Source organism: Apteryx mantelli, chromosome 8 (genome assembly GCF_036417845.1).
Source record: "Apteryx mantelli isolate bAptMan1 chromosome 8, bAptMan1.hap1, whole genome shotgun sequence".
Taxonomy (NCBI): domain Eukaryota; kingdom Metazoa; phylum Chordata; class Aves; order Apterygiformes; family Apterygidae; genus Apteryx; species Apteryx mantelli.
The window spans coordinates 35,461,553-35,487,384 of record NC_089985.1 but is presented as its reverse complement, the minus strand read 5'-3'; the positions used below and the strand labels follow the sequence as shown (position 1 = coordinate 35,487,384).

The following is a 25,832-nucleotide window of genomic DNA, read 5'->3' as shown; positions in this document are numbered from 1 at the left end:
TTTCTACTAGGAGTAAGAGTTAATAGCTTATTAGAGGATCTATTTGGCATATCTTTGATAGGATTTTCTATTTTTCTACTGAGTGCATGAGTTTGTGCATTTGTGGGGTAGCCATTAAATGAGTCCTTTCTTTTAACTACTATAAGAACTAGACTAAAAAGTCTGGGGAAATACCTAGCATTTTACTTGTCCTTCATCATTTGGATAAAAGGAAATGACGTGCTCGCTGGCTGGATTGATACCTATTAATTAAGCCCATTTTTTAGAGTTGACTAGGTTAATGTGTAATTGTAAAAACAAACTACTCGAGGAAGAAACCAGAGCCCTAATACATGGATTATATGTTATTTGTTCTGTCAGAGTAATCATCTGCTGGTCCTCTATGCCTGACTGGTTGAGCAGGTCTTCGTTCTGTGGGAGCAGTAACAATTTCAAAAGATACAAACTTCAGCTTTATTGAAGTAAGAGGTGTTTTTAAACTAAACCAGAATACATTAGCCCTTCAGAGTTATTTTATATAGATTTCATATTTTACCTATGGCAGGAAACAATTTGTAAAGACAAGAACTCTGAAGCTGAGTCATCTCTATTTTTTTTAAAGGTCAGGTTGTTTGTGTGAGCAAATATCAGAGCTGCCATATCAGCTCGGATCAAGGAGCCAGCTTGCCTAGTGTCTAATCTCCAGCAGTGGCTAGTGGCCGAGCCTTAGGAAAGAACCGTAAGAAACGGGATCTGAATGGATTAACCCATCCTTGTTTCTGGAAGTCAACACTTTAAGAATCTGATGCTGGAATTTGTTGTAAGACTTTTGAAAATAAACTGTATCAGTTTGAGTAGGTCTTGAGTTCTTCAGCTGACTGAGTCCTTCATAGGACTGAATAGCTTTGTGATATGTGAGTCTGCTCTATGAAAGCAGTGTTGCCTTTTTCTCAGTACGCTATATGTATTCATGTGCATGCTAACTTATATACTTTATTAGAATTTCTACTAATTCTCATGGTACAGAAATCAGACTTGTCTGGAAAGGCAGGCAGGTTTAGTAGTCCAGAGAACTAATTAATGGGCACTAACTTTTGTTTTGTTTTGCTTTTTAATACCAAGAGCAGTGCTCAAACTGAATGTAGTGCAGAGAACATGTGGCTTAAATGCTTGAATATTAAAATGGGACTTGGGAAACTAGAGTTCATGTCTTGGCTCAGCTCGTGAACTTCCTAGGGATGTGCCTTTGTGGTATTCTGGAAGCAGAATTTGCTCCAGAGTCTTGAGAGTGTCCAGAGTGGATTGGAAACCATCTGAAAGTGGTTAGTGTGGTGCCAAGTTAGCTAGCTCTGCTACGAAGTGGTTAGAGCTTCACACTACTAGTTTAGACTTTGTACCCTGCTTGCTTTGTTCATAAGTCATCTCAGAGCATGGGCAAAGTCCACTCTCATCTGCTTCTAAACTAGTAGGTAGAAATATTCTGTGTGACCTTCAAAAATACCATTATTTATTTTGTTGCTCCCTGATCCTTCTGTAAAATGGAGCTAGTGCTTCCTCGCTTGAGAGTTTTGTTTAAGGTGGTGTTCAGATAGTACAGTGATGAAGTTTGTGAATAGTTGGGGGTGGGCGTTGAAATGCACTGGGCAAAACTTTAGCCTGGCATGTATACCTAAATCCTTCTGAGATTTCTGATACTGGTAAGTGTACTAATTTGTTCTTGTTAAATGAACAGCTGGTGAGTCTGCTTAATTGTTACCAGATGGTCTTCCGAGTTTGTAAAAACAGAGAAGCATTCTTATCTCTTTGTTTCGATGCTTGTAGTAGGTGACCTTTCAGTTTGTGTCTCAGTTGATATGCCTGGGTTTTTTCTTTTCTTTTTTTTTTTTTAATGTTTGTCTAAAACAGAAAGAAGTAAAAGTAAATCTAATAACCACAGATGAGTCAAAATAAGAATAGTCTTACTGCGTCAGTAGGGTGGTTGCAAGGTTGGAATTACAGGAAATACCAAAGAGGAGCCCGTATGTAGGTGGTGCTGCAGTCAGTGAAGGTTGTCCTGAGGCCAATGGGACTTTGGGATGAGAGATGCTGAGGTACCAAAAAAGTCTCTGTTCTCAGTGTCTGAATATGCTGAATCTCTTTTTGGGCGAGAGAGGAGTTATATATACATGGAACCTAAATCTGGTAATAGCTGCATGCTGGGGTGCGTTAGTAAGAGCTTAGCCAGGAAACTGAGGAATTAGTTTTCCCTTTTATTCGGTACTAGTGAGACCACTACTACCAGGAGTGCTGTGTTCAGTTTTGGTCCCTCTAGTCCAAAAAAAGACATGATATATTAGTTAGAGATAATAAAAAGATTCTTCCTAGTGAAGGTGGTCTAACACTGGAACAAGCTGCCCAGAGAGGTTCTAGACTCTCTATCTTTGAACTTAGGCAGAACCTGATAGGAAGCCGAAGTGTGTCTGTGAACTGAACTGTCTTGCTGCGATTGAAGGAACAGATAAAATGGCAAACTAAATTTTGGTTATTTTGGAGGAGAAGTATGTAAGGTGGTAGCATGTGAAATATAAGAAATATCCTCTGTGTTATTAAAAACAGCTATGAGTTATTCAAGCTGCTGACCTCAAGACTGAGAATTCTGCCAACTTTCTGAACAGTTTTATGGTCTGTGCTCAAAAAGAGTTTTTCATGCTCTTGGTCTCTCCTGTCTTTTGATGAGTGAGTTACTGAAGGGATAGTGAATCTGTTTTAACAATATTTGTTCTCTGCCAGTGTTTTCAATTTCTGTTTAAAACTCATATATCATTATGGAATAGAGATAGCTCCAGTTGCATTGCTGTATCTAATAATAAAACTTATCAGGTAACTTTAAAACTAAACATTTCATAAACTACTGCTTGTGCAGTTGCAGTGGATGAAGATGCATTACACTGGCTTTCCGAGTTTTTTGTTGGGAGATCTCAAGGAATGAATGAAAGCTTTTCTTCCCATCTGTTCTCACCTGTTGAATCTTGTAGTGCTTTAATGTGTTTTTTTTCTTGGGACACTGTAGTTTTATAAAAATATTAAAAAGATGCACTGGGCTACAGTGGAAACAAAATGCTCATGACTGAAAGCTCTTTCCCCTTTTTCATCCAGCACAGGAGAGTCTGTATCAGCTGTTTCAGTATTTGAGGAATAGGCATCAGATTGAATGACATTAGCTTAATCTTATCCTGAGACAGATGAATGTGATGTTAGTGTGAGGAGCAAGTCTGTAGTTGACAACTGTTATGATTCTGCCCTGCAGATCAGATGTCCACGTTTGTTGCTGCTCTGGGTACTTGAAGCTATGGCTCCAATTTTATCCTTTTTATTTAATGGACTAAGTATGGTACCTGTATTTCCATCTCTTCTGGATTACTGCAGGAGGTTCTAGCTGAGGATGTTAACTGCAAAGTGCCTGTGGAAACTAGTTGGGTGCAAATGAGCTTTTTTTTTCCAGTTGACTTCTACAGGAGAGAGAGCAATGCACTGTGAAATTCAGTGACATCTACCCACATGGTTTTCATGGGCCAGAACCTGTTCTGCAAAATTCTTCTAGGCTCCCAGCTTCTGTGCAACAACTGCTACCCGCTATCCAGCAGGGCAGCGGGCGCCTGTCTCGGTATTTGAGTCAGCAGCAGCTGTTTGTTGCTTTCCCAGCTTCTGCAGGAGAAGTAACAGCCCGCTTCTCTGTGTCGGGCGCAGCAGTTGTCCCGTCCAGCTTCCCTGCGTAACAACTGCCTGGATCTCTGCGGCAGGTGCAGGAGGGAGCATTTTAACGGCAGCTGCTGCCAGATGGGGAAGTCAGCTGCTTTCCTGTGATGTGGAGGTAGGCTGAAGCCTTTGCTGTTGGGCTGGGGGTCACAGAGGGTCTCAAAATCCAAATCCAGCTGTTACGGCTGCCAGGGTCAGACCACCCTGCGAGTGATTTAGAAGAGCAAGTCTACCGTCCTGCACTACAGCTTTCTGGAAGCATCTCCTAGGTTCATCTTAAGTGTCTTGAATTCTGTCTGCCCTGCAGCTTTTCTTCTATTGAATTATTTCCTCAATAGCTACTTACTGTTTCTGTATAACAGTGATAAAGGTTACTGTGTCAGTTAACTAAAAAGACCCCTAACGGACAGATGTAGAGCTTTCCAAGGGTAAGCTCTCCAACAGTATCTGACTAGGGTGTTGGTTAATCTGTAAAGCTACCAAAAAAAGTGAAGAGCTGTGAAATCTCACTGTATGCAAATCTAAATCTGGACAATGTGTACACTTAGCTGGCCTGGAAAAGCAGGATGCTAAGAAAATTATTTTAACATTCGGTAATTTTATCTTTGGAATCTGATCTTATGCAGTCAGTTCAGTCCAATAGTTCACTCATCCTCACATTCATTTTCCTCTTGTGTGGTCTGAAAACAGTCTTTAAAGAAAGTGCTGTTGCTGCTGTGAAGCGCAAAACGTTATCTTGTATTTAGAGAAAATCCAGAGAGGAGGAAGAGAAGGAACTCCTACCTTTTCTTCCCCTTTGTCCTTCAAAAAAATTCTTTGGTTTCTTTTTGATGTGTAAAGGTGGTTTACAAACCAGTAAGCCTTGAAGGTTTTGCCTCTACTGTGGTGATTTGCTTCTCTAAGTGTGATGTCTTAGATGAATGTGATCTGCTGATTGGTGCTTAAATCAAGAGTTAGGAGTATACTAGAAAGAATTGTCTTCTAAAATATTTAAGGCCTTCTAGTAAATAGATCTCTTATGAAAATAAATTCAAATAAAAATCAGTCAACTCTGCGATTCAAAAAAGCCTTCTAAGGTAGTATCACCTTACTTGCTTAATAACAAAGATGTCTCTGTTTCTTCAGAGCTCATCTACTTCCCTATATTTTAAAAGATTTTTCTGTTTCTGCAAAATTAACTTTTTTTCAGGTTTTGGGGGTGTTGTTTCTTGCCTGGGTGTAATGGAAGGCATGAAAATGAGCAAAATATCATGCTTTCTTGTATCTTTTGTGCATCTTAAAGAAGCAATCCCCCTGTTTTTTCAATCTGCCTTCCTAAAGAAGTGAAGTATATATGATTATGGCGCCCCTGTCTCCTCACCAGTAGCTTTTGAGCCTGTGGACTCATACCAATCACATTTTTCTAAATTTCATGAAAATAGAGCCAGGTAACATGGAAAGAAGTCCATTAAGAAAGAAGCCCTTATAAATATTCCAGCCATAGGAAAAGCTTAAATCAGCACTTGCAATTAGGGGTGAGACACAAACCCCTCACAAACCAGGCTTCATTAGTTTTGCTGCTCCTAGAACCTACTTGTTTCCCTAAAGAAAATGAGGGCCTGAGTAGACCAGGTGGTTGTGTGACTACCCTACTGCTCCAGAAGTCTTTGACAGACCTGGAGCTACCCTGAATGCTTACTTTCTTGGAGAAAGTAAATGAGGTGCAAACCACTTTTTGTGTGTGTGTTTGTCTTGTATGATATACACTTAAAAGGAAATGAACTTTTAGATTGGTTTTATTATTTTATTTATGCTTAGACCAGTGATGGATCATGATTTGAGGCAGGGATTTGTATGTGACAGTTTGTAGTATCCAAATCGGTTCTCCTTCTTCATGTTGAAATATTATTCTGAAGTCTTAGTCTGCTACAGCTATGACATTAACAGCATATTGAGGAAAATCTTAAACAAAATGTCTGTTTTGTTGCTACATTGATAGGTAATGTTTGTTCATTCACTGCTGTCGTTCAGAAATGTTTTGACTATTTTTGCTAGTTGCCAAAAAGCGACTGTAAAAATGGTGCAAGGTTATTCAACAAAACTGCTTTCCCTGTATATTGAAAATTTTAGTTTACAGCTGTCCATTCCTGTTACCCTAATGGCTCTGCATTGCTAAGATGGAATGAGTAGGATTCTATTTTAGGTTGTAAATCACCAACAAAATGATTTATGAAGGATGCAGGCATACAAATGAATTAGTTTGCTTAATTACGCTGCCTCCACTGGGATGAGGTTGCTCCTTTCACTGTGTGCTCTTATGCTAAGCTGAGCTGAACTGGTCGATAAGGGCAAGAGTGCGTAGGGACAGTTGCAAGTCAGCTGAACTGCAGAGGTGATATGGAAGAGTTGGGCGGCTAAAACCTGTATGTGAGCCCTGAATTCCAGGTATCCTCTCCTCATCTGTCATCTGTACAGCCCAGAATTAAGAACAACACTTTAATGTGAAATTCTTGTTGGAGGAGGCGTGCACAATTTTTAAACAAGGTCAATTTTTAAAAAGGTTGCGTAGAGCTTACAGGGCTGATAAATTACAAATAGTAACTTTTTGTTTCTATGATAACCAGCTTTTAAGTGTATTTCACTTAATTGTAAATAGAACCTCAAGCTGTCACTCTTAAAGCTTTTTCGGAGTAAAATGTATTCCGCAAAGTTGTCAATATCTTTTTGGTTCCTCAGAAGGTAGTTCAGCTTTCAAGTGCTGAACATCTAGTGTTTTCCACTGAAGAAACTATTTAAACAAAAAGTGTGGTAGGAAACTTTTTTTTGGTGATGAATTAGTAAAACCTTCATGGACTTGTGATTTAAGACAATCCAGTTGTTTACATGTTATACTCACTTTAGAAAATATTCATTGTAGATAATACATTTTTAATAGTTTTCATCAAATTGTAAAGTTTTTATTATAATTTTGTATGAGTACTTACTGTAGCTATTTAATATGTCAGTAGATGACATAAATTCAGATATTATAGCAAAGAGTTGTACTTTAAAAAATGAATTTAAACTACAAATGGCTTAATTATTGTATATACATTCTTTTTCTCATTCTTGTTTTCTTTTCCCTGTGGTAGTGCTCATGAGCTTTGTTTCTGCTTTATAATGGGCAGGGAGTCTAGATATTTGCTGGCTTGCTTCTGTATGTCAGGAAGCATATCACATAATCGGAATGGTTGCGGTTGGAAGAGACCTCTGGAGATCATCTAGTCCAACCCCCCTTCTCAAGCAGGGTCACCTAGAGCACATTGTGCAGGATTGTGTCCAGACAGCTTTTGAATATCTCCAGAGAAGGAGACTCCACAACCTCTCTGGGCAACCTGTTCCAGTGCTCTGTCACCCTCACAGTGAAGAAGTTTTTCTCATGTTCAGATGGAATTTCCTGTGTTTCAGTTTGTGTCCGTTGCCTCCCGTCCTATTGTTGGGCACCGCTGGGAAGAGTCTGGCTCCATCCTCTTGACACCCTCCCTTCAGATACTTGTACACGTTAATAAGATCCCCTCTCAGCTTTCTCTTCTCCAGGCTAAACAGGCCCAGCTCTCTCAGTCTTTCCTCATGAGAGAGATGCTCCAGTCCCCTAATCATCTTTGTAGCCCTTCGCTGGACTTGCTCCAGTAGTGCCACATCCCTCTTGTACTGGGGAGCCCAGAACTGGACGCAGTACTCCAGATGGGGCCTCACCAGGGCTGAGTAGAGGGGGAGAATCAACTCCCTCGACCTGCTGGCAACACTCTTCCTGATGCACCCCAGGATACCACTGGCCTTCTTGGCCACAAGGGCACATTGCTGCCTCATGGTCAACTTGTGCACCAGCACTCCCAGGTCCCTCTCCGCAGAGGTGCTTTCCAGCAGATCAATGTCATACTGATGATTAGTACCGTACTCTATCTACATCTGCTTTATATCTGGGAAGGAATCTGTTATCACTGAAGTTATAACTTTTTGCCTTACACCTTTTTTCCCTACTTTTTTTGTTTTGTTTTGTTTTAATCACTGTGAGAAGCTGCACTGGGAGGATATATACACAGCTTCTGAACTGTTCACTGTCTTTCCCTCATCTTAATCTCTCATGAGGCCTCTTCAAAGTAAGCAGGTCAAAAAACAGGAGTCTTAAATAAAATAAGTCTTTGAGCAACATGTAGGAAACTGCCAAATCTCTTCTGGCCAAACAAGGGTTTATAGGCCTTTTGAGTTGTTTTAGCAACCTCCTTCCAACTTGAAAGACTCCCCATATGAGATCTCAGAAAAAAACTTTATTAATTCTTATCTTGTACTGGAGTTCAGGAGAGTGAGCTAGCAGGCTTAGGCAAGTCTGCCAATTCCACTGGATCCTAATGTGTAGCTTTTATCAAAGAGAAACTTTCACATCTTCACTCCTGTCCCATATCTCCTAGAGGAATATCTTCTGTGCTTTCTCTCCGCAAGGTCACTCTTTGGCTTCTTTGTAGCCTTTCCTTGTCACTTGATACAACTGTGTGAGCGAGGAGGTAGGCTATGAGCTTTCTAAAATCTGTTTCAGTGTAAATTCCACTTATCATAAACAACAACTTATATTTGAAAGCATCTCTTTTTTTAGGATAAGCTACATGCTTTTCATGGTAAGGGAAAAGGACAAGTTGTGTTAATGTAAATGAACAGAACCATAAAGCAAAGTTCAGTGATCTGTGCTTCCAGCAGATTATAAATATTCAAAACCAGTTGATGTGAACAGTCATAGTAGGAGTCTGTCTGCATCTGGGACTTAATAGAATTTGTGGTTGCAGAATTCATTCATTGCCAAATAATAATTTGGTTCCTGAATTTCACCTTGAAAAATTGGCCTAATTTTTTAGTGTAATCTAAAAGAGACAGACTTTAAAATGCTGTCCTGAGCAAAGGCAGAAGTAGAAGCAGCCATGCTTTCAAGTACAGTCTCTCTCTGTGTCTGTTTGTCAAAGCCACCGTCTCCATTGCAGTTTAATGATAGAATGAATCCTACTGTAACTTCAAAAATGGCAGGCTCATGCTCTGCACTGCTCAGTCTTTCCTGCCATAAAAATATAAGCTTTTGATTTGCTAGGGAGTGCGTTAAAGTATTGTCTCACTTTTAACTTCAGAAGCAACTGCCCAAAATAAATAACAGAAGAGAAGGCAAAGTGGTATCTCTAAAGAAAAATGAATATATTTTCCTTTACCTCTTTTTAACACTCCAGACGCAAAGTGGGTGAAATTCTATATTAACACAGCATGCTGAGCAAAGGAAGAAATTTTGTTGTGTTCCAGAGAGAATCAGTGTGGCCATGACAGCCTTATGGACCAACAGCTGCCTACCCTCCACAGGCAAAACCTCTAAAGTGTCGTCCTGTGACCGCTCACGGTCCTCCAGACCAGTGTATTTTGTCTAGACATAGTGCACGTAATGCTTTGTGAGTGGGGAAAACTTCAGCGTAGAGTTTAGGAAGAGGGAATTGACTTTGAAGTTCTTTGTGATTTCCATTTCTACTTCATGTTTCTTACACTTGTTATTTTAAATTGGGAGAAAAATTGAGACACATCATGGAAAATGTATGACCTGTCAGCTTTTTTATTTTTAGAGTGGAGTGAGGTGGTAAAAAGTATGTCTCTTTCTGTCTCTTCCCTCTTTTTCTCCTTTATAACATGAAGGAAAAACACAACAAAATGTCTTTGGAGTCGAGAAAACTTATCTGTTTGCTGCTATCTAGCTCTGTGTTATTACTGTTAAAAAGTTTGATGGCTTTTATGTAGTTTTATATGAACTAAACTTTCTTTTTATATAGCTTTGTGGTGGAACAAAAGGAACATGATCATGCTTCAGATCTTGTAAAAGTCTGAACTCGTATTGTGTTTTTGAATACAGAGCAAAGCTTTGACTGTGACCAAAGATCAGTTCCAGAAAGAAACTTAACTGTATCCATTTTTCCCATCTGGTGAAGTGTATCTGATATCCTTCAATGCGAATGGTAGCAACTAAGTGGCAAAATGAGGAGCAATGCTCTGCCTGTTAAAGTTGAATAGATGAAAAGATATGGGTATCAAAAAAAGCAAGCAGGATGCTGGATGAAGGTTTCGGTTGAGTAGGGATGCTCTCTTGCAGTTGGAATTAATCTAAATTGACAATACCATTTTGTTGGATGTTATCACTACTTTAAAAATGCTCTTGTGTTAGATTTCTTAAGCTGGGTAAAGGCAAAGTGTAGGGCCAGAGCAGTGTGCAAACATTTGAACTAAAAGAAAAACACTTTAAATGGTTCATTATATAGTCTTCATTTTAAATAGCTTTACAAGGGTGCTCATTTGTGTTTGCAGTAGTCAGTTGGCACTCGCGTAGATTAGAAAGTCGCGCTTGCGCTCTTCTTCGCGTCTTATGCTGCCCTGTGTAACACCCGGAGAGAGCGGGGAGGTGTAAAATGGTGGTGGAAGCAGCAGAGTTTCTTCAAAGTGTTTCTCATTTTCCGCAAAATATTTCAGCCATCTCAAACTTAGCATTTTAAGTATTTAAGTGGTCCCTTTCAAGGTAGTATGAGTGCTTCTTAATTTTGAATGTAAAATTCTCAAAAAACCTTTGTGGAACAACCTTGTTGTCCTAATTTTACAGATAACGATTTTGTTTTGCTTCCTAAGTGTCTTCCTCAAGGTTTCACAAAAATTCTCTGGTGGAATAGGGCATTGCATCCAGGAGTCTGATGTTTAAAACTGGAAATCTGATTTCTGGCTTACCCTCTTCTAACAGAAATGAAAGACCTATACCTTTCCTGTCATGCTGCTGGAATTAATTAAATTTTAAGCATTAATATTCTGATTTAGATCAACACTTTTAATTCTGTTTATTGCTTCTTTTTTGTTTTAGGCCTGTACTGGTATTGAAAATATTGACGAAGCTATAACGTTGCTTGAACAAAATAACTGGGATTTAGTGGTAAGTATTCTAAGAAAATGACTTCATAGATCAACTTCATCTAACAGTGACGGGCCATCTTGCTGAGACAGCTATTGTCTTTATTTCAGATCTGGGCATGTCTTATGGCTGGGGCAAGCAAGTTATGGGCAAACTATTTCTTGTCTGTTAAAGCCTCGTTGCCGAGTAACATAGTGCTGATTTGTAATACCCTGGTATACTCTGATTCTCTTCGTGCCTTTTTGATTTAAAGAAACAAATCAATGTTTCATACTGTGTTTAGTTTCCTTGTCAGTTAGTTCTATGCATAGTTTTATATGTAGAGTAATTAAGGGAGGCATTTTTAAAAGACATTTTGTGTCTATACAAATTTTTGAGGGTTTGGGTGCCTGTGGATAAATGAAAAGTAAACCAATTTCTTCAGTCTTTCTTATGCTTATCTTGTTTATAACAAGGCTCAATATGCAGACATATAGTGGGAAAGCAAGGTAACAAGCAAAACAGTCTTATTTGTATTAAGTGGAACTCTCTGCCTGGGATTATCAAGATGAATAAAGAAACCATTAATTCTTTTTTTTTTTTTTTTTTTTTTTTACACCTTAAGAAAAGTACAATAGAACAAACTTAACTTAAAACCAAGTCCTCTTCCTGTAAATGTTAATACCTTTGACTTCCTCCTCCTTTTTTCCCTTCAAAATGACTGATCTCTGCACCAATCCAAATAATCAGGAACTTATTAAAAAAAAAAAAAAAGAAAGATGATCCCAAATTGAGTCTGCATACAATTTCAACCATCTGTCATGTTGTGCTTCCAGAGTATTGATTAGTTGGCTCCATTTTAATACTTCAAACCTGAATATCACAGAGGTAGTGGGTTTTTAAACTGAGTTTGTTAGAATAAATATTGTATTTGTTTTAAGGCATAAAGATGAAGGTGAAGTGACCTTAAAAATTGTAATATTGTAATGATTTGTAAACAAACACTATGTGCTTCAAACACTTGAAACTTTGTGTTTAAAATGAATGTTGGCCAAAGTACTCCAAGTCTTTATTTTGCAACATGTCACAGTATGAGCAAGAATGAGGTAGTACATATCATCTATGTCTTTGAGCAGAGAAACCCAAATGTATGTTGACAGATTGGCGCAATTAAAAACATCTTTTCTCATAATAGATTGTTGTGACAGTGTGTCTACTGTTTTGAAAGTTAGTGTTTGTTTCATTCACGTATGTGAAGGCAAGCATACATAGTCTCATGTATTCCCTTCAGATTGTAAGGCGCTCAATACAAAGTGTTAAATCAGTTCAATATGGTACTGGGGATTCGTAAATTGTAAAACATACTCTACAATAAATGCTCACAAAAGAGGTTGACTGAGAGAACTGTGGTGAAGAATAGCAAGAACAGCTAAGGAGGGTTGTTTTTAATATATATATTTTTCTGAGACTGCAGAATGAGCAGAAAAGAAGAATAAAGTATTTGAAGCTATGAGAACTAACAATTATTTAGAAGTAGAATACAGTGAGAAAAGGAGTACTGACCCTTAATGTGAGCTTGAAAGTGGCATATATAACGTAAGAAAGGGAAGAAAACTGGGTATATAGGAGGTACTTCAGGAGAGTGCGTGGTTCTTGAAACTATACAGAAGGTGAATGAGGGTAGTATCTATAAAAAGGAAATGTTAAGTTGTATATATATTTAAATAAAGGAGAGTAAAAGTGAAGAAGATGCCCTATGATTCTGTCATGAATAGGACACTGGCTGCTTTTTATTAAGAGCAGTCTTATGAAAACAGAAAATGAGTGAAAACCAAACTATGCTAATCTAATAGATAATTAGAAGCAAAAGAGTGAAGGAAGAGGAGAGAAGACAAAAGAAATCTGAAGGCAAAATGTAAGAAAAGAAGTCAGTAGCTTGAGAGAAAATCAAATATCTCATTGTTAGGCAAGGGATTTTAGCATTTCAAAAGTCAAAATAGCACATGGAAGAAAGGCTCATGACTTTTGAGAAATGTAGGGGTATTTTTTCCTTAAAAAATTGTAAAATAAAATTGTAATATAGGAATTATCCCTGGTCTGTGGTCTTTTTTTCAGAGGGGCTTATTTCATAGGTCCTTTTTTCTTTTTTTTTTTCTTTTTTTTTCTTCCTCCTTTGATTCGGTATTCAAGTACAGATTCAGTGCCAAGAAATTGGAGGTAAGGCTTGGTTTAGATTGAACCAAAATATCTTACAGTATTTTAACTCAGCTGAAAAATTAAAAAATTCCTTTTGCTTGGTACTAAGTATTTCATTCAAATTCCAAAGAAAACATTTCATTTTTTGGGCTTTGTAAGGAAAACAAAGAAAGTGTGTAGTATTTGATTCACAAATCATGAAGAAGGTAGTGATGATTTTGGTAATGGTTCCTCTATCATCCTTTGACCACCAATGTGTTAGGTAAATGGGAACATGAACATGACTGTCTTCTCTTATTGCACTTTTAGTTTTGTCAGTCGATATCAAGCATAAAGTTTTTGATAAATGTGACCTGAATGCATAGGTTGGGGATGATCAGTATTTTTGTGACAAATTTATCATTGTCTAAAAAGAATTCAACCCATTCTTTCAGTGGTTTTGCTGTCCTAAGTGAGAAGGAGAATGTCCTACCCTGTCATATAGTTGTTTTTTATTTAATGTGGATTCCATTTTTCAAATGTGGATTTTTAATTTTTTTTTATTTTTATTTTTTTAAGTAAATTCAGAGCTCTGTATTTGATCAGGAAAGCTTAGTGAGATGTTTGGGGAAATACTAAGTAGAAAGCCAAGCAAGTCCTGTTAGGATGTCAACCTAAGTTCTGGGACACTTCTGCAGCATTAAGGAGGGGTGGGGGGAAAGAAGAAGGGAAAAAAAGGCAAGGAAGCATAAGCTAAGGAAGTTCTTGTCTCAGAACGGGTTGCTTTCTTGCTCTTCATTTAGGCTGTCCGTATCTCAGTTCCATTTTAGTGTTTGGAAAATAGTCGAGAGCTATGTGTGGCTATGTTAGGAAACCAGGTTGAATACTCCCATGAGCACCTGTTTCTTCTTGAATTCTGTGCGGCTGTTCTCAAGGGAGTTGTTATTTCTCCGGGACTTCAGCCAAAACAACAGCGAACAAGTAGTCCTGGTGAGGTTGAAAGCAGAAGGATCCCAAAACAAAAATAATGAAGTACTCACTAATATAGGTCAAGAAAAAAAGCACAAGAACAAGTACAAGAAGGTCAAGAAAGACAGTGCAAAGGCAACAGAGGTTATATACTTTACAAAGCAAGTGAAAGAAATCTTAATTTCCTCAAAATAAAGAAAACTACCTCTATTTTAGGTTCTATGTTGATTACTATTAGTATCCGTATATATTTATATAAGGATACCTATATCTATCTATATATACTATATATATATATTTTTAATGACTTCAGAGGTTAAAAAATTAGTGTATGAGATTAAATCTTCTTAGTAGAGACAATTCTGGTTTGTCTGCTTTTATCTTGAATTTTGCATAGGTATATGAGCTAGAGTGTGTGTTTTGTTTTTTTTTTTTTTTTCTTTCTAAATGTCAATCACTGTGGCTACTAGTTTCTCTTTCAGACAGGTTCTGCACCTTTGAATTACTGCCCACCTCCTAAATAGCCTAAGCATGTGTATGCAGTGACCCTCTCTTTTTCTAATGTTGTACTGTAAGGATTATGTTTTCATGTAGATTTTTTTGAGGATTTATTTGTTTGCCCTGATGCAGTATTCCTATTCTTCTTTTCTTCACACTCTTTTTTTTTTTTTTTTTTTTTAAATCCCCCCCCAGCCTTGTTAGTAGGTGTTAATATCAAGAGTTAAAATGTCACCCAGCATTTCCTGCTATCAGGAATATTATTTTTACCTGTTACTTCAGTGAGTGGTGTTCTGTTTTGAATCTTTTGGACGTTGTCTTAGCTTTAAACAAAAACACATGAGTGAAGGTTAAGGAACTCCTTTCTTAGTTTAGTTGTTCTAATGGTCACTTATGTTTTTTACTAAAAATGCGTCTGAATTCTTTCTTCTTTTCAATTTAGAACTGAAGCATCAGCTTGCAATTTTTGAATTTTTAAAGTTTCATTTCCCCCTAAATTAGAAATCTTCAGATGTTATGTTTTTGCATCTGCCTAGGACGCTTAGGCTGATGTAAACTGCTATTGTTTTATCTTCCACCTGGAGCTAAATAAATCAGATAAATCTTTCCTAGCTCTGTGTCTTTTATGGCTTTCAAATCACATCTGTAGTTGTTTGAAGTGATATAGGAAACTGTCCACATAAATGTTTGGTTGCTAGGTCTTCAAGTGCTCAAGAGCAAATTGATCATGAGATTGCTGCAAAGGAATTTATATGAGTAACAGCATATGAATTGTTTGGTGGGATCATGAAGTCTAATCTTGACAATAATTAATTTCCTACTGCTGCATAGGACTTGGACTTTGTGGTGGTCTGCTCTTTTGTGTTTTGGAACATAGTAGCCTGACTACTAGGCTTATTATATGCTACGTGGTGAAATGTTACAGATGTTCTGTGAAATGCAGAAAGTCAACAAAGATAATATAATGATCTCCTCGGGTCTTAGTCTTTATGAAACTGTACTTCAATAAATGGATCCAACAACTATCTTAACATATCAGGATTCCTGGTACGCTTATTTCTAAAGTGCAATTTCTTTGAGATTTATTAACTTACAATAATTTTTAACATCTAAGGAAGCAAAAGTTAGGAATTTCTATCACTTTTAAAACTTGATGGTTTCAAGCTTGCCCATAGCAAGCTTGCCCATTCAAATGATGATCTTCTGCTTCTGCGTTTGAAGGTAAGAATGACAATATAAAGGTGTCTTCTTAAACACTGTGTAAAAACAATAAAATAAAAGTATGAAAAACCCCAAGTCTGTCTTTTGAACTGTTTCTCATGGTACGTATTTAAAGGAAATTTGTGCAGGATATTCTAATCTACTTGGTTCTATGCAATATGTACCTTCATGTATCGTATCTGGGGTTATTACTTAGGCGATAGCTCTTTACTCTCCTGGTGTCAAATGCTTGGTGTCTGTGCATAAAACCCAGTCTCCTGTAGCTTCCACAGATTTAATGAAAAACTCATATCCTTCATTGGTAGCTCAAGTTTGTTCTTTATTGGTAATCAGAACAGGATTTCTGAACAGAAAGTGGGATTCGCTATGTGCTTAGTTGTCTGCTTTTTCCCATATTACCATTTCTGTTATTTCTTTAGAGTTCACTGGTTTAAAATCACTTATATTTTGCTTCTTTTCCACCAGACTTTGTAATGTAGGTACTGCTTAGCGTGTTAAACTTTCAGAAGAAAATCAATTTCCTCAAAATGAAAGGATGGGAGGATGTTGTCCCACATTCACTTCACTATAAACACTATATATTTAAATATAATAACCCACAAAGTGTGTGATTTTTTTTTTTTTTTTCTATATATGGTCTTAAAGTGGGCTGCTCCCCCCCTCCCCCCCACCCCAAATTTTGTGCCTTCCTGATATATTTAACTTCATTATTCTGTATTCTGGCAGAGGCTCCAAGCACAGTATAATTTTAGTAAAAGCAGTTTAGTGCACCTGTAAATGTGATGACTTGCAGTTCCTCTTGTACACAGCTTCCAAGGATCAGCTGACAAAAATTCTTCTATACTTGGAAAGAGCAAATTATATATTTTTACATCTGTTTTTATAAAGCTTCAGTTCTAAACTATTGTTTTTTCTTTTTAATTGAAAACTTACACAGAAGATTATTTTTGCATTTTGCTGCTTAAAACCTCTTAAAAATTGGCATTATTTGTCAATTTTTCAAATATAAATATCCATTTTGTTCATACATATGTACTTATATTTACTTCTATGAGATCTTGTCTTTCGGAAAGAAAGAAGCTTAAAAAAAAAAAAAACTAAGAAAAATGAGCCACGACTTTACAATTTTTCTTTTTTGTTGGCTCTGATGGAGGTGTCATTTTAAATGGGATCCCTAGACAGAAATGGTCAGTTGCCTCTTTGACAGTTGTTAACAATTGTTATTTTTATCTTTGATTGCTTTCAAACTACTAACTTAGTTCTTTTGTTATAATGTATAATAAATCAAGGTGTCAGTTGGTAGCAACTAATACACTAATGATGACTTTTGACTTTTTTTTCCCCCCCCAACTGATTTGCCCTGCGGAAGCTTTGATGTGGTCTCTCCTTGTACATTTTCAAATCGGTTTGAATTAGTCTGCCTCCAGAAACTAGGTGATTAATCTACGTTTGGCACAGGGCCATTCCTTCCCTTCAATGTGGGACAGTATTGTCCTATGTTTAGCAGCTCTCTTGTTTCATCTCCAAGTGGCTGTATTTTGGTGGCTGGTGACCCAGGACCGCACATCATAGTGACTGCGCTCATCGTATTTGCCTCATTTATCTTGTACTGTTGACTTGTTTTCTTTACTTCAGAGTTTCATACTGACTGTGCTACCCGTTTGACAGCACTCGCTGCTGGACTGGTGAGAAGTTTGTGGTGTGCCCATGTCATTAGGACTAGACCAGAAGGCTTCTCACTCTCAGGAGCATGGGCACATCTGTGTAGTAATAACGTTCTCTGTGTGGGCAAGTGAATCAATCATGTCTGCCCGTGGGAAGTAGAGGATGGTGGGTTTTTTTGTTTTGTTTTACTTTTTTTTTTTTTTTTTTTTTAAATTAAGGAGATTTTCAGCTTTTGTTTCAGATGGCTGTCTTCTCCTGGGCCTACGTGTGCTGCCGAATTCGTTACTGCCAGCTTGGTTAGGTGATGCTTCCTGCTGCTGAAGTGAGCAGCCTGGACAGCGACCAAAATGCTGCTGCCAGCAAAGCTGCGGAAAAGGGAGGCTCTGACTTAAGCAGTGGCAAGTAGACGCTGGAGGACATGTGCCACTGGTGCAAGCATACTAGGCACGATGCCTGTTCTCCACAAAATACAGGAGATGCATGTTTCTGATGTGTCCATCTGCAGCATTTACCTTTACAGTAGGACGCAATCAGTTCTGTGTGAACTTTTGTTTTATGAAGGGCTAGAGAAGTGCCTTTTGGAAGTCTATTAATAGACTTCATACTAGGGATCCTTGCTTGCACAAAATCTTTTGATTTCTTATTGTTTCCAGCTTTTTTGCATCTTGCTAAGGGATACTTTTGCATCTTTGAGCAAGCTCAGGTGCCTGCTGTATGTTTTGTGCAAGTTTCAGGCAACTGGGCGGTAGCATAGATGACTGACTAGCTAATTCTCAGCAAAACGTGATTATTAAATACTTTGTTTTCATTTACTTTTGACTGCCTTAATCTCAAGTAAAACAGATGCTTCCTTTTTGTATATTTTATACATTGAATACCCTGAGAAATGTGTAGATCTATAAGCAGTTGTAAGCATAGCATGGCTTTCCACATAGTTGTATGCACATTCACCTTTAAAAAACTAATACATATGGAGGAAATGGAGATTCTTGCCTTGCAGAATGCAGGAAATGGTGCTTTTTTGTCACCTGGGTAATGTGCTTCCAGGAGGGAAGATTGCCTCCAATATCAACAAGGTGGCCCAGTCTTGGCCCGATCAAATCCTCTCTGTTTTGTTTTTGTTTTTGAGGCTTACCAAGGGCACCAATTGACTACTCAGGTGATGTAGAAGTGTTCTCTATATTGCCCCGGTAACATTAATTTCACGTGACTTGGCGAGCACAGCTTGCAGTTGGTCCTGTTGTGCCTCTGTGTTAGCTTTGATCCATTGCCTGCAAGTGGTCTGCTAGGCATCAAGAAAGTGATCAACAAACCAACTACAGCTTACAATAAAATGGAAGCAAAACCGATGCAAGATGTCATATACACACACTCTGATAACATGCAAGCCAAGAAACAAACAAAATAAGGGGAGGATAAAAGTGGCAAATGCCTAGCTTGAATGTTTTCAACTTTTGGTTGTTTTGAATGAAACCATTATTATAATACATAAAGTTGGTCCTTGGATTTTTTTTCTTTTTTCTTTCTTTTTTTTTTTGATTTGTTTTCTTGTTTGGATGACCCTTTGCCTCTTTAAAATGAGGTTGAGGAACACTGCTTGGATCATGTTAATGTTGCCAAATCTTGCGATTTTTATAAGGAATCCCATTAAAGTTGTAATCAAAGGCATAGTTGCTGATGCTGTGTAAGTATCCAAGAATCTCAATTTTCGCAGTGATCCCTCTGTAAAGAAAGAGGCTGGGACAGGGGACACTTTCTGGCTTGCCTGTAGAGAAAGATTTGAAAACTGAAATGAATTGCTTTCCTCATCCAGAGTCTGCCTTCCTCAGATCTTTATTAGAATCCCATAGGTCTTGATCGGGACTATTCAGGTGCAAAAAACCCTCACAAAATGCTCCTTACCCCAGCTAAATAGCTAAATCATGTACTAGGTTCAGAGAAGCATTTGGCTTCTTTAGTTTATTGTCTTTCTTTTTGGATCCTAAAGCAGATGAATATGTAAGAAATACAAACTCTGCTTCCCCACTCCCCAGCAAATTACTATGTCTCCTTAATAGGAGAAGGCATAATCTGAGAAAGATTGTTTTGGAGTTTGGTGAAAACAGTTTTAATTTTTTTTAAATACTCCTCTGTTGAAACATGGTGCTCATTTCACAGAAAAAGTCTTAAAGGCCTCAGTGCTTGAGCTTTCATTTTGGAAAGCCAGTGCTATGCAGTTTCATTCTTGTCTTCTATTTTAAAGGCACTACTAAAATTTTAACATTAAAAGTAACATGGAAGTATTACTTTAGTAGGTGACTAACTGTCTTTAGGGCTCTTTTTGGTCTACCATGTTTAAACTGGTTGAGGCCAAAGGTTGTGAAGTTTACAACTTCATTGAAACCATGAATTAGTTAAACAAATTCTTTTGTTTTTCAGTTTGAAGGCTGTTTTTTGGGAGGATGAAAAAACTGGCTTTTTATATTTTAACTGAAGGCAGTTAAGAGTTATAGCTCCAAACCTATATTTTCTTTAGTAAGGTTTCATGTATGCTTTGCAGTTTTGTTGGTTCAGCAGAAGGGACTATTCTCACATAGCTATTTGGAGGAGGTTATAGTGAGGTCAATATTTTTCTCTCAAGGTAAAACTGGTATAGCATAGGTCCAAAAACTTGAGCAAAGTATCTTCTAAATGAATGCCCTTTTCTTCCTGTTAAATTGTAATAATTCTTCAGTATCTATGAAGAAATCTGTATTTTCCACCCCTCCACAGTTTTAGTAATGGTTAACTTGCAATGTTGCAGACAATTTTCTACACACAAAAATTTTAATCCAAAATAATTTACTTTGATCCATAATTGTTGATTTTAATTTTTTAAATAGAAAAAGCCTGCTTTAGCCACTGGAGGATAACAAAGGGATTGTGATTATGTTTTATGGCTGTATTTTGTAGCCATGTGGCTGTGATGATGCATATGATATTTATGTCTGCCTCAAAAGACAGCTGAGTAGTTCTTTAGGTAGGACTTCGCTGTCGACATTGTAAAGTAATGTAAGCAATGTGTATCCTCTTTAAATAATAGATGGAGTTTAGTTACTTAAAGAAATGAGCTCGCTGAAGTTTTTCTTGCACAGCAGTGCATAGTCATCAAACAAGCAATGGGACTAATACATGTAGACTTTGTCTAACAAAAAAAAAGGACTCTACTTCATGTAATAGAGAGTTATTTGTGTTCTGAACATAACGAAAAAGCATCTACCTGTGATCACAGCTGTGTCTGGTAACGTTACTGTGGTGATATGCATGCACTGCCCACCCTGCTTTACATCTCGCAAACATGTATTTTCAGCAGCTTGTACCTCTGTACTGGCAAATTCTCTGAAGATTGCATAGCATTAATTTGTCCTGAAACATGCAAATTTAAAAGCAAATTTCTAGACTTTATTAATAGTTAAGTGAGGGGTAATTTATGTTTTAAATTGTCCTGAAAGTTTGTGATATATTACTGTGTGACTAGTTGAACTGAAAATTGCATACATTTTATAAATGTGTGTGTCTTGGAATCATGCTGGGAATGTATGGTAGGAGAAAAATGAAGTAAATTATTTAAATTGAGAAGCAGCATCTGTGTAGATGCTGTATCTTAGCAAAGAAGCCAGGAATCATTAGACCCATCAGTCTGAAGTTTACTTTCAGAACAGAGTGCTCTAAAAATGGATTTATTTATACTGTTGAATGTCTTAACACTTCTGTCCTAGTTTTATTTAAATAAACTATCTTTAGCTGTGCTGGAAGACCTGGGTCGCTGCAGTGCCAGTAGTGTAGCATAGACTATCATTAGGTGTGAGAAGAAATCTTGTGAGACACATTGTAGATTGTTTTTCTGCTCTGAATTTTCCAGTTTCCAAGCTTTTAAGCTAAATCTCGCAGAGCTATTCTTTATTACTGACAAGTGATTAGGCAGTGTGTTGCCTATAGTTAGGGTAATTTGGAAACTGTTGCCTGAGATGTTTTGTGGTGTTATATCCCTTGAGTAAAAGGGACCTTAGTCTGTGCACAGTATTCCTATAGCATTTTGAATTATCTTGTGTCCTGAGATGGTTATCCCTGTCCTGTCTTTTTTCAAAAAGCTTTCCTAAAAGCTAGTATGACATGCAATGAGTGTTTTTTTGGGTTTTGTTTTGTTTTTTTAAAGCTGAACAGAAAGTGTCTTGTCCTGGGGTGGCTGTCTGTGACCCATGCATTTTAGTGTTGTCATTCAAATTTACATAAAGTAATTAGGAGAGGAGAGAAGTGTAGGAGTTCAGTACCTAGACAGTTTTTGAGGCATAACCTTTGTTTTGTTTGTCTTTCTTGCTGTCTATTTTAATTTTTGAGGAAGAACAAGATGTGTTTTTTATATCAAGCATGAGCATTCATTCTGCCAACCTAGAAGGTGAAGCAGCATCAATGTGAAAAGTTGTGACGTTCATCACTAGGGCCAAGATACGTATATCTATATATGCCATAAAGTAGTAGCTGCATCACAGTCTACTCTTCTCCCCTTCTATATGAATGAGTTTTGAGTAGAGAGTTCTGAGTAGTTCTCTTTTATTCTTGCTGAAATCCAAGTTTGATCTTGGATAGATATGGATCAGTAAGCTTCTCATAAATACGTTCACATTATTTATTTTCATTACACTATACAAATATATCCAATTAGGATATTTATTTAATTTATTATTGAGGTTGCACTCTGTGGAGTTGCACAGTGATGATATAAAATTAAAGAACTGTGCAAAGTTTATTTCCCCCCCCACGATTATAAAAGTCTATCTAACTGTTGAAAGGCTTCCTAGTGCATTTTGGCATGTTGTAGGAGCTACAGGAAAAGTTTGTTGAAGCCACCAAAGAAGTAGGGAGAAATGGGAAACCACATCTAGAGTGCCAATTGTAAACTACTGCAGCGCGTGCTCTCTTGCTGATGAAGTGAATCATCTGTATGAATATATTCATGTGGCATTTTTGATGAAATGTTAATTTTTTGCTTTATTAGCAATTCTATTGTTTTGCAGCTTTTCATGAAGTATATTTGTTGTAAAGAAAGCAAGCTGAAATAAAGCAGGATGCATAGAAGACATTTCATTGTCGTTCAGTTACAGCTTTTGGTTAAATTTTCACCACGATGGGGACAAATGTTGGCATTCTGTAAAAACTTTGTGGGTGTAACTTCACGTCTAGCACTTGGAAGTACTTTGAGACTTGAGAAGCTGGGAAAATGCCAGCAAGTATAACACCAGCTACAGGAAAAAGCTGACTCGCTTCTTTGCCTTGTAAAAACCTGCCAAAGATAACAAAGGTAGAGGTTGCTTCTGTTAGTTTACTACTGGGGCATAATTAGTAATTTTTTATTTAAATATTATTGCGTTCATTTTAAAATTTACAGTGAATAATACTTTTTATAACTTAAATTTGTAACAGTCATTACTCATTAAAATAATGGTTTTAAAATATCTGTTTATAGATCTAGTATGTAGGAAGGTAGTAGTGTATCTTGCTTGGAACAGTCTCTGGTCTAAAATAGTTGGTATTTCTGCAGAATGTGTAATGAAATTTCATGTTTAGAATTAACACATCACAGACTTGGCTGTAACAGACAAGATTCGATTGTTTCATAAATGAAAAGTCATGTTCCTCTACTTTGGAATCTCCTAATACAGTCTCAATGTCTTGGTGCAGGAAGCAGTGATTGTATGATGGCAAATCTTAGTAAACCTTGATTTTATTAATCTCGATTGACTGAATTATTTGACTAATACTTGCAGTATTTTTTTTTTTTTTTTTTGGTCAGTCAGTTAGCAAAGTATCTTCTTGCTGTTCATTCCCCAGTTTTCCCCTTTTTCATTGTTATAATATGATCAGAGGAAAAGTCCATGCATACCCTGCAGTATTTCTATCTAGTTTCCTGAAATCATGCTATCAGCAGGTCAGAACAAATGTTTTGACATGTCTGGCATTACCTGCTAAAACATAGCAATGCTCCTATCAGTTCTGTTGAAAATACAAGCCCAAATTAATACTTGCCAATAGAAAGAAGAAAATATTAGGGAAGCATAATTTCAAAATATTTACTATTTTTACTGGAATATGTAAATATAGCAGAACATTGTGAGTTAGTTTCCTTGTAAGAAATACTTCTGTGCTCCAAAGGAACTGATAAATCTCCACGCTTCTACTGTTTTGCTTTGCTGTTGTATATAAAAGTATATTCCTTTGTCACTCAGATTTATAGTTTGGAAGCAATTTAAAATTCATGTTCACTTTTTGGTCCCTTCATGCATGTGTTGTCTCGCTAGTACTTTTCTTCTATCCCTTTTCATTTAATTATTATTTTTTTCCTCTCTGGGCAACATTTGTACAGTATTTTTTGTTGTTTTTGTTATTTAAGCTTCCCATTGTACAAAGCATTTGCAGTTTTATCATCCGTGTATCTTGTTTGAATACAAAATAAGATAATGGATTTTAAATCTTTGGGTTAGCTGATATAATTTATCACGTGAAAGCAATGAAATCAGAATAAAAATATTGCATTTCAAGGAGTGTCTCACATTTAACCCAAATTAATAATAGAACTAATTGCAATGGAATTACTTTTTTAAACAGAATAGTATAAATGGCCTTTTCAGTGCTGTGGAAATACATTATAAAATGCAAAAGATAAGAAATAACTTCTCACATGTATACAAGATTGCCTCAGTCTCTTGGTATATTTAATTACCTTTCTTAGCTATTAAAAAAATCATGTTTTGTTTGCCTAAATTCAACAAGAAAAATCTTGATGGATCCTTAATTCAACTGGATTAATAACACACAGGAATACTCATTGGTGTTTCCAAAATGTAACAGTTACCAATTTTTCATTGTACAGAACTCAAAACACAGTACATCTGCCTTGTATGCCATCTCTTGCTTGTCCCTTTTTTCCCCTCTATGGAGAGACTTTTATATGTATGTTTTGGTGAATATTTGTTTAATCAGAATGAGAAATAAATAAATATAAGATTAAATGCTGAAAGGGTAAGTCAAATATTAAGATAGGTTTCTATTTGTTTTGTAGCGTGAAATAAAAAAATAAAACAAGAACTCTTTGTTATATGTAAAAGCAAAGCTGCTAGCACTACTTCCTCCAGGATCGTTGAAAAGTTGTCTTTATTTCAGCTAATGTAGAAAGCAGTGTGGGGTAAACTTTGAATTTGTGATTTGAGAGAAATTGTTTTTATATCGGGGAGGTGTTAGATATCTAATAGGTAGAAAAGAAAAAATGAACATGAAAAGCCGCAAAGTGCAGAACTTTGGTTCTGCTGCTTACCAGGTATTTTAAACCAAATGTAAAATCTGAGTTGTAGCATTTGGGGAAGAATGTAGGAACTGTAGCAACATCTATGAACGCAGCTCAAGAACATTGAAAAAACCTTCCCTCGGCATGTGGACTTGCTCTGTGAACAAGTTTTGTGAATTTTGAACCATTTGTGACAGTTTTCTGTAGGTTTTGAACCACTCTGAATGACAATTCGTGTATATAGGCTTTGGGTTATTAGTCTGTTCTTGCCTCTCAATAACAGTTGCTAATACCATTTCTAAGAAGCCTTTGGTGGTAAAATCTAGTGCCATCTTTTAAGTGAGCTGTAAATCGTTTCCCTCATGCAAAACATCCGCGCTGCTCCCTGAGGAGGCTCCGTAATTCCTACATATCAGCCTGCAACTCGATTGCTGCTGGTTTTGCTTGGGGTAGAGGTTTGAACATGGAAAGATTTCAAAGGTCTACATCTATGGCAGGGTGTCAGCCAAACTAACCAACCTGTTTCGGTTAATATTGCCTTGCGGAAAAGCTTTAAATTCCACAGTCTGCTTCACAACCTCTTAGCTAATCCTGGCGTGTTTGTAGAATACCACAGAACTTCTGGGTTGCCCAAATTTCTTATGTATTTGGTAGCCTTTTTTATGCTATTGCTTTATTCTTTCCTGTGTTTACAGGAAACAGCTCTAGCATGATAGATGCAAAAATATGTTGGATTTAATATATTTTGATACTGTCATTTGGAAGCTTGCTGCTATGAAACAAAAATATTGTTACTTGGGACCTTCATAACTGGCACTCATCAATCCAGTAGCATATCATATTTCTGTCTTCCGATTCCCTAAAATGAACAGCATTGTAAGTAATACGTATCAATGTAACCTAGAACCAATGTAACCTTCTTGGCTTTGTGAAAAATTGTATAAAAACCCTGTCATTTTCCAGTTTGGCGAGCTTAACTTTAAATAATGTTAGCGCTGGAATAGCCACAATACCCGTTGCAGTAGTGATACCCTGCAGGCAGCAGTGGGCACTGGTGTGGAGGGATGCAGAAGGCAAGAGCAGAGTAAGCCTGTAGTGCTACTTCTCTGAACAACAGGTTATTGGAAGCTAAAGCGATTTTCAGAGCCAGGCACAGTATCTTTATATTTAATAGTCCACGAATAGATTTATTACATCTGTTATTTAAATTGTTTCAAGGGAAGTGTCTCTTTTTTTATTGCTGTGCATTAGTAACACAGGCTGTCTTTGATGATAAAATGATCCCCGTTTGGAAGGACAAAAAACTTAATATCTTTGAATATTTGCTTAACCATGAAGACTTGATCCTCTCTCGAAGGGGCCTGACTTTGGGGAAGAATAGTCTGG

At 37.1% G+C, this 25,832-nt stretch overlaps 1 protein-coding gene across 1 annotated transcript in view; it reads left to right on the top strand.

The window, feature by feature from the left end:
• FAF1 (Fas associated factor 1) overlaps positions 1-25,832 on the top strand; it is a 179,767-nt gene that overhangs the window by 7,271 nt on the left and 146,664 nt on the right. Inside the window, exon 2 of the mRNA XM_067301226.1 lies at positions 10,595-10,663. Within this exon, the coding sequence (XP_067157327.1) occupies positions 10,595-10,663 (69 nt within the window). The remainder of the gene's footprint in view (positions 1-10,594; positions 10,664-25,832) is intronic.